Source organism: Mercenaria mercenaria, chromosome 16 (genome assembly GCF_021730395.1).
Source record: "Mercenaria mercenaria strain notata chromosome 16, MADL_Memer_1, whole genome shotgun sequence".
Taxonomy (NCBI): domain Eukaryota; kingdom Metazoa; phylum Mollusca; class Bivalvia; order Venerida; family Veneridae; genus Mercenaria; species Mercenaria mercenaria.
The window spans coordinates 46502982-46512796 of NC_069376.1; the positions used below are offsets into that span (position 1 = coordinate 46502982).

The window sequence follows — 9815 nt, forward strand, 5'->3', positions numbered from 1 at the left end:
AAAAGATGTAATGTCGTAATTGGTTTTCTTTATGCAAGACCCCTAGCTGAAATTTAAAGCTCATTGTTTCAGTTCAGATCATTATCTTATATTGTCAATAACTTTTTTCGACGTAGCTGTATAACATGGATGTTGGTCTACATTCTATAGTAATCGGGGCACGGAACAGGTGCGCGCTGAAAAGATAAACCATTTATTGCTAAGTCTTAAATAACATTGAATACCAGAAAGCACATATTAAACAGAGGATATTTAGTAGATCTAGTTTTGTTACCCAAAATTAAAATGATTTATTCAAATTTTAAAATATTTAGTAATTTATTATCGCAAGAGAAATCGAAAGTAAATTTCTGCCACTGTACCTCGCGTACAGATGAATGTGTGGTTGGTTGTAATTGTAGAGTCAGTGTGCCCGGTTTCAGCACTTTACGCGGTTTCACATATCTGGCAAATTTATGTTATTCTTGAAAATAAAGCAGAAAATTTTAACAATTCTGTTATTATTTCACGAAACTTAGTTATTCCGTACATATTTTTACACCTGGGATCGTTTTCCACTGGAGCCTCGCTCTGGTAAGTGCAGAGGAAAACAATAACAACACCAGTGGAGGACATTTCATGAAAATAATGACTATGCAAACAACATCAATGTGCAAATTAAATTGAAAAATCACTATTCCATCATAAATGTAATTATTTACCTATTACTTTACCCAAACAGTTGCTGAACTTCTCCAAACCTGCAAATGTTCAACTGACTTCAACTTGATTTTTTGCTTTAAATTTTATTAAAACTGTGAACTTAATCAAGTAATTAGGATTACCTGGGCTACTAGTGATCCAAAAGCTTCTGTTTCAGGTATTCAGCGGCCTTTATGTGTAAAACAAGGTTTTAGTACCCGGCTTTCACTTTAAGAACTGCTTTAAATCTCACTTTCAGGTGTTTTATTCCTTGCATATAATTCGCCTTCAAGATAAAATGCGTTGACAGCGCAGTAAGGACGATTTAGATGCAGCAGTTGCCAAACTAAAATTGTATGCTGCTAATGGGTTACTTATGGGGGATTCTGACCCAACACGGAATTATAATCGGCACAGGACGTCAAATCATTTTGACCTTCTATCACTGAAAGGATACCTATTGATCATTTACATTTGCTGCTTAGTTGAAATATTTGCAAATAAATCATGTACTCATAGATGCATATCCAAATCTTTTCTGTCTGTACATCCTGTTTAATTCTGATTTTTCCATGCGCCAAACATTACTACCTCTACGCCGTTTGTCTTTTTAAAGACATTTCTTGTTTATACAATTACAATACCAGGTGCAAATCAACGCTTCACTAAGAAGTAAAAGACGATTAATCGCGCGAAAGATGTATATTCCTAGGTCAAAGGTGAGATTAAACTTAGAGGACATGATTTTTGTCATGTCTGTAACTTGTATAGGTTTGGGTTGATTTTCAGACATTTTGACACAACCGTGTACTGTGATCCCCACCCCTATCCGAATTAGAAGTGGAAGGACACGCTTTAACAGGAATAAGTCCTTTGCTACGTGCGGGATAAGTGGTGAATTTTTGTACCGTTACTTTGTCATTGGTACACGAGGTATTATCTAATGCCCATATTTCGTCTTAACATATTTAATTTATTTGGCTGAATGAAAATAACTAATAAAAATTGCTGAACATGTACGTACAAAGTGTGTACTATTTTAAACCTAATGCAAGTACTGTTAGTTAAAACCCATAAAACTGTTAATTACGTATGTTTGCATTAACTATATGAAATATGGGTCTAATATACCTTTAATTCATGACGTGTGGCGCTATAAATAACTTGGAAATTTTCTTTTCTTTAAATACCTGATTGTTATGTCTGGTATAAATAACTTTACTATAAATAAAACGATTATGTAACAGTAGCCTTTAATTCAGTTTTATATTAGATAGCGGAGAGAAAGGATTCAAATTTTTAAACTGTTTATCACTGTTAAACAATTATGGATCTAGCTAAATTCATCTGTTTTCTCTACATTTTTGCATGGCTGTTTGCAATGGCCTCATTTTTATTACCATACTGGATATCGGGGGAGATAGATGCTGCGGTGAGAAATGTCACAGTTGTGAAAGAGGTCGACAGCGGACTCTTGTGGAAACGCCAGACTTACTACATGAAGGCGGACTCCATTCCAGACTCCGATGACTCATTTGCAGAAATTTCTGGCACTTACTTATGTAAGAAAAATGATTTTTGTTTTACAAGTATTAAAAAATCGAAGTTAGGGATAACGCGTGTTTTCGTGTTATAACATCTGCAGAAACCACGAGGGATTGGGTACGTCCCCGTGCCAGTCACCTACCCACCAACGTATTCCGAGGGATTCTGCAAATGCTATTACAGAAAAGAACACGTGTTAACGCTATTTTAGTATGAAATGTGTAAAGGCTAAATTAAATTTATATTACGACGATAAGCATTCATTTCCTCACAAATTGGTTTTAACTGACCATACACGGAACGTTAATATACATGATGTATAAAAAAAGTTTTGCACTGTTCGTGATCTTGATAAATCGGTTAAAAACTATGATAATAGCAGTTTTATGCTAGAATATTAAATTAATACACATTTTAACTGGTTAGCATAATAGATATATTAATTACATCTAGACAATCATGAAGGAACATTAAATACAGCCAGATATAAAGATGGTACGAAGTTTTTTCTGATAAGCACAAATACTACTTCTTGAAGTTAGAAATTAATTGAACATATATTCTCTTTTTCCTGCCTGGAAATTTTAGATACGGAAGCTGTTAAGATAGTACTTGGGTTGATGATAACGGGCCTGGCGTTGCTGTCAATTAGCCTGGTGTCCTCTGTTTACCTTCTGTGTTGTTATAACGAAGAAAAAAGTGGCAAACACGTGGCAAAAATATTCATAGCCATAGCAGCCCTGACGATTCTAGCAGGTAAGTTGCAGTTTTGCATTTATGAGATGCCTGTACAACTGAATTCACAACTTCTTTCGTAGAATTTCACATTGTGCACGTCCTTAAACCTTGCAGCTCGTTGTTGTCCATTTGGTATTACTTCAAATAGGTTAATGCCAAAATATTCTTATTATTTTGATTTTTTAAATGTAGATATTGAGTCAAGTAACTTAGTACCTAATTATTTCTAATTTGAACTAACTTAGTACCTAATTGTTTCTAATTTGAACTAGCTTAGTTCCTAATTATTTCTAATTTGAAATATTTCATGTTTTCTTTCAGGCGGTTTCATTGTTAGCGGACCTGTTATATATTATGGTCATGTGATAGGGGACTACGGGGTCAAGAAAATACATCTTGGTGCGAGTTGGTGGTTAGCTGCGATATCAGCTGGGATAACCTTTATGGCAGGGCTTCTGAATGTTTGTCAATGTATACACTCACGTTGTTCTGTAAAGTTTCAGTCGAAAGTGTAGTCCAAGATTTGTTTGTAATAAACAGTATTAAACACAGCTGCTCGTTTGAAATATTAACAATTGTGAAAACTGTTAAACAGTGGTGAAAATTATACAATTATAATTCCCATGGTTCAACGAGAAAGCAGCAGTTGGCGTGAGGTGTTTCACAGAAGTCTGTGTTTCAAGTAACGTACACTTCGAACATTCAGAAATGCGCTGATTGTTGTGCATTTTTCAACATTTGCCACGTGACTACGCTCTTACCATTCGTAAAATTCTGCATGATAAAATTCATAAAATGTTCTCTATTCCATACCATAAACGTATATTTTGAATACCAAATTACAATAATATCCAACACCATCATATTAATTTCATAGATGACGACATCTGTTATAAGTATGGTCTTGTATAGAATCTAGTCTGATGGGTACTGGAGCATATGTTAGCTCTTCTTTGTGGTAAAAATGATGAATGCACAGTGGTGTCTTGTGTTTAGCAGGCACTGAATCATAAAATACTTGGTGCTTGTACGGTTTATTTTATTTGCCGCAACTTGCATAGATAACTTCTACATTAATTTGTCATGTAATATGTAGTTTTTGTCTTACGGTATTTCTTGTCTCTTTACATGTTTTGAATATATTGTTTATTATTTGTAAGTTGTTTTGATAGAAAATAAAATATGGAGAAAAAAAAATGTCAACTTGAATATTTTATCTCTTATAACGTTGCATCAAAAATAGCACCGTCCGTTTTTCTGACACTTAATTTGTCAACATTTTCGCAAGACGATGACTCATTCGGTATTAAAGAAATGCGTACCATAATTTCTTTTGCATATGCCCATTTGTCGTAAGCTGATAAATATTAAACTGTGATACATTATAAATAGAAATCTAGAATGTGTTTGCGCTCACTATGAATCTCGAAGGATACATAACTCCTGTGGGTGTATGCATCATTTAGAATTTCAGCCGTGTCAAAACTGGATATTCTGTTTACAACATTATTTGTATTTAGGGAAAATTAAGAAAAGTTCTTGAAATAGTTGAATGTAGTGTTTGTTTTATTACTATATCACCCATTTTGGAAAAGGCCAGCTATTTTGACTTTCGAGATACCTTTGTCTTGTACGTATAATCTTCATGAATCCTTTGGTTTAATGCCAGGAATCTGATAGGCACGTATTCAGTAACTATTCTGTACATAGCTGGCGGCTCACTAGTCACATTGGAACGCCCATCTGTGGGATTCGATCCTTTTACCTACCGTTTCCGAATTGGGCAACTTCACAACTTGGTTGCGGTGTATGCTGTAATAATATATGTACCATACATTAAGGCAGAATATTTTAAGATAGGTGAGGAATGATTTATGTTAGAAACAGTCCAAATAAAAGTTAAATAGAGTAGTACCTTTAGCTTGAACATTTGTTCTTTAAAGAAGTTTACTTAGTGCTGTCAGATGTTACAATATTCGCAAACCAGGACGACTCGCACTAACAGGTTTACCTTACATAGCCATGAGACACATGATTGAACCATAACCATCTAGCTTTGCTTTGTCTGTCAGCTGGTCGTTCGGTAAACCATTTGGTCTCGGATCAATAACTAGAGAACGCTTGGTCTCACAGTAGACGACAAATTTCAACGGTAAGTAGGTGACCTCATATTATCCGGGTTCAGAAGGTCTAATGTCAAGATCACAGTTACCTTGACATTGAAAACGTTTCCACTGAATGAATAAAGACTGCTCTGGCATACAGTCATCAAATTTCTATTAGGTGATTGCCTGTGTCCAGCAGGTGACCACTATTAGTTCATGTCTCAGTAGGTTAAAGGTCAAGGTTATAGGGATCTTGAATTTGAAAACGTTTCCATTAAATGAATAAAAAAGTCACATTTCATCAGATGATTACCTGTGGCTAGCAGCTGGCCACTATTGTTTCGTGTGTCAGTAGGTTAAAGGTCAAGGTTACAGTGATTTTGAGATTTATAGATTACGTATAGAATACTTTGGCCTAAAGTCGTCAAATTTTATAGGATGATTGCCTGTGTCTGTAGTTGACCAGTTGTTTCAAGGGTCAAGGTCACAATGACTGAAAATGGTATCAACTCAATAAGTTATAAATCATTTTAACCTACAGTTGTAAATTTTCATAGGATGATTTCTGGTGGTCAGTATGATCCCTATTGTTTCTTGGTCAGTAAATCAAAGGTCAAGACCACAGTGACATGGAGACTCGAACCGTTTCTGCTCGGTAAGTTAAGAAGTCCTCAAACTTCATATGATGTCTCCAATTATTTTGGGGCCAGTAGGTCAAGGTCACAGTGACCTCTGGACTGAAAATTGTTTCGGCTCAGTAACTGAAGAAACCTTTAGCCTACTACCTTCAGACTTCATAAGGGGATTGACTGTTACTTATTTTTATGGACAAAAAGGTCAAGGTCACAGTGATCTTGAGACTTTCAGCTTAATAACTGAAGAATATTGTGGTTTAGTGTCCACACACTTAGGATGATTGCTTGTGGGCAGTAGTTAACGCTTTTGGTTTTGGGGCAGCAGGTCACAAAGGTGGAGGAATGGGGGAATATGTATTTCCAAACAGCTTTTGTTTTAGTATGAAATGCCTATGCAGTTCTTTTGGAATTATTTTACTCTGCCAATATAATAGTTCTATAAACAATCACGACGGTAGCGCTGACCTGACCTTTAGCCAGTGTTTAATCATTACGTAAATGGAAAGGATATAGAAATATTCAGTATACGATAGCGACTTAAATAAATAATCATATGTCTTTTTTAAATACACCATGCTGGAAGTTGTTAGTTTAATGATCGCATGGGCAAAAATGCTAAATTAGCCGTTACCTGCTTGGTGTGCAATATTGTCTTGCTCTATTGTTTTAAAGTCAAGTAGGTCAAGGGCACAATGACCTTGAGACTAAAGGTATGTAAAGAACGCTTTGGCCTACAACCGTTAAACGTAATAGGAATATTGCCTGTTGTGAGAAGGTGACCTCTATTGTTTTGGAAATTGGTACATCAAAGGTTAAGGTCACAGATACATTGAGACTGAAAATTGTTTTGCTAAGTAACTTAAATATGCTCTGACTCTTATAATCGTGAGATTTCATAGGATGATTACTTGAGTTAACTAGATGATCCTTCTTGTTTTGGGGATCAGTGGGTCAAAGTGTAAGAGGTCACTGTGACATAGGAACTGAGGATGGGTTTTCGCTCAGTTACTGAAGTTTCCTTGGTGTGATGCCTTCAGACTTCAAAAGTTATTTTTGTGATCCAGAAGATGACTCTTATAGCTTTGACGTTAGTTGGTCAAAAGCCAAAGTCACAATGATGGTGATAATGAAAATAGTTTTTACTCGATAACTAAAAAGTGCTTTATTTAGCCTGCTGTTGCCAAACCCTGTAGGATAAATGTCTGTAGTCGGTTAGACATTAGGTGTCAATATATCAAAGGTGAAGGTCACGTTGATTTCGAGACTGAAAATGGTTTCTGATCAATGTCTTAAGAACGCTTGTGTCTATGTGCTTAAAGCTTCACGATTTTTTCTAGTCGGTAAATGACCCCGGTTGTTGTTGAAGTTACTAAGTTTCCTCGTAGACATTGGTTTCATATGAGAAAATAATTTGTTTTGAAAAACAAGACTGTTAGAAAATGTTGAAATGAAAATTGCTGTTTATGTTGGCATTTACTCAATCATTGAAAGCCTTCCCGCTTAACTCAGTAGGGAAAGATAGCGGGGTCGTAAGTTCGACCTCAGGGCGGGGTGTATGTGACGATTTGATAAAAGACATTGTGTCTGAAATCATTCGTCATCTACCTCTGAATCATATGCGGGGAAGTTGGTAGTTACTTGGTTGAAAACATGTTTGTACTGGTACAGAATCCAGGAAATTATATACTGGTTAGGTTAACTGCCCGCCGTTACATGACTGAAATACTTTTGAAAAATGGCGTTAAACCCAAAACAAACAAACAAACAATGCACAGTGACAGTACGACAATGAAAAAAATATAACAGTTACATTGTATGACTCATTTTTCCATATTTTGTCCACATGACGTAATTACAAATTTTTTGACTATTCACACGTAATACTGCGCATTCACTTTCTTTCTGGTGTGAATCCGACACATTAACTTTTTGTGCAGTCAATGATTTTAAATTAATTTACAAAAGATTTAAAATGTTTTAGATATCAAATGTGTGTACGTGCCTTCCAGATACACGGTGTTAAAACTTTATTGCTGTTTTAGAAATCGATAGAGTACAACAGCTTTGAAGGAGTTACCTGTAGCGGCTGACGTGCGACAGGGAGCATCATGTTCCAATGACTTAGTGTTTTGGGGTAAAGAAATCTTTGGATGTAGAATGTGTCAGAAGCTGTATATGTTCTTGAAAATTCTCTGGGAATATGGCTATTGCATGATGGACTTTGAGCTCTTTAATGGAGGCTAGTTTAATCTATTAAACATATCAGAAACTGAACTTTCATTAGAGTAGCGATTAGTGAAAAATCTGGCAGCTCTTCTCTGAACTTTCTTCAATTTGATTTATATGGCTCCCATAAAGTAGATAGATATTCTAACTTCAATCTTACCGTCGCTTTGTATGCTTGTTCTTATCCCTTTAGAAGATTAAATCTTTAGATTTCTATGCAGAAAACCAATACACAGATTTGCTTTGTAAGTTACTATGACTTTGTGTACTTATCCCGTCTCAGGCTATTTGGAAGAGTTACAAACATTTTGATGACTGAACCTTTTGAAGTATGACGATAATGGTTATAGTTAAACTGAATCGGATTCTTTTTCTCTGTTAAATTTCTTATCAGAATGGAAATGCAGCAATCAATGTTGTTATCAGCTAAATCAGACTAAACTTTTACATATGCTGTCAGTATATTTTGCTATTTTTTCTGTTAGATTGTTCAGTTGTTTTGGTACATTCATTTTACTCCTTGTTGGTTAAAAAGTGGCGGCAACAATCACAATTTCCTTTGATTTAATTTTCCTGATGTCGTCACGGACGTACTACGCGGTGACAAAGATTAAAATTCGGTCAGGAAAGACAACTCTGAATAGCCCTGTAGAATTTGTTGAACAACTTAGTGGTATTGTGTAGATGTGAATTTTTATGACTGCAGTAACTGACCTTATCATTAACTCTCTCTTCATTTCTTTTAGCTCAGGGAGAAGCACAAGGGGGTTATCAATGTAACTTGTGCGGGAAAATGTATTCATCGAAGAGCAACCGTAGCCAGCACATGAAGATCCATACCGGCATAAGACCTTACTCCTGTGAGGTGTGTGGGAGGAGATTCCTACGCAGGACCTACCTTAGAGGACATATGATGGTACACATGAAACTTCCATGATGCACAGGTTTGTTTGAAGATCTTTCAGAAAGAATTTCCCCCATTACAAGCGTTGGGGTATAGTTTTATAGTCGTCTATTCATCTGCCACTCCGTCCGATATTGCTATTGCACAATATCTTCTACTTAAAGGATATTTATAAACTTTGGACGAAATGATTATTTCATCAATACGCAAAGTCCACTTTCCTATTTGTTTCGAAGTTCCATCACAGCGTGTGGTCCAAGGCCTAAACTTTATTCCGGAAGAGCTGTTAGTATAGGTGGATGGTCCGGCATTCAACATTTTTCATGAACTGCTGGGTGGATCTTCATCAAACTTGTTCTGTATAATCATAAGGTCTTCTCCCCAATTTGTTCAAATGGGGCTAGTCGGACGCTTTTAGGGGCCGCAAGGGCTAAAAAAACAACTTCTCACGAAACGCTAGATGGATCTTCATTTAAGTTGGTCAGTATCATCATAATAAAATCATCTCCAAAATGTGTTCAAATGGTTGCGCTAAGCCCTATTTATGGGCCACAAGAGTCATGGACCGCTTGATAGATCTTCATCAGACTTGTTTTGTAGCATCATTGTTAGGTCCTCTTTCAGTTTTGTTCTGTTATGGGTGATTTGCTCCTTTTAGGGGCTGCTAGGTAAAACAGGGATACCATAAGATGTCTTCTTCTCATTAACCGCTTAATCGGTCTTGATCAAACTTGGTCTGTAATGTCATTGCAATGGTTCCACTTGGTCCTTAAGCTAAAAAGACTTTTATTAAACAACTTCATATCATGAAATTTGTTTTAATTGTTACGCATATTTGGGCTGTCACAGCAAAATATAGGGGATAAAAGCAAATAGCATTCATTTTAATGACCTGCTTTAAGATGTTCACCGAACTTGGTCAGAAGCAAGGTCAGGTGGTCAAGGTCCTCACCAGATGAGCCACTTAGGCCTCATGTATGT

At 36.0% G+C, this 9815-nt stretch overlaps 1 protein-coding gene across 1 annotated transcript; it reads left to right on the forward strand.

Moving 5' to 3' along the window:
* The first annotated feature begins 1880 nt into the window (after positions 1-1880).
* On the forward strand, positions 1881-4180 carry LOC123541192 (uncharacterized). The gene is made up of 3 exons (XM_045326607.2): positions 1881-2243; positions 2815-2982; positions 3286-4180. Exons 1-3 carry the CDS (start codon positions 2009-2011, stop codon positions 3477-3479), a joined length of 597 nt encoding a protein of 198 aa, XP_045182542.2. The 5' UTR covers positions 1881-2008; the 3' UTR covers positions 3480-4180.
* The last annotated feature ends 5635 nt before the right edge of the window (positions 4181-9815 follow it).

Coding starts and splice junctions, on each gene's coding strand:
- LOC123541192 (XM_045326607.2), top strand. CDS start 2,009: ATGGATCTAGCTAAATTCATCTGTTTTCTCTACATTTTTGCATGGCTG. Junction 2,244..2,814: donor AATTTCTGGCACTTACTTAT/GTAAGAAAAATG, acceptor TGGAAATTTTAG/ATACGGAAGCTGTTAAGATA. Junction 2,983..3,285: donor AGCCCTGACGATTCTAGCAG/GTAAGTTGCAGT, acceptor GTTTTCTTTCAG/GCGGTTTCATTGTTAGCGGA.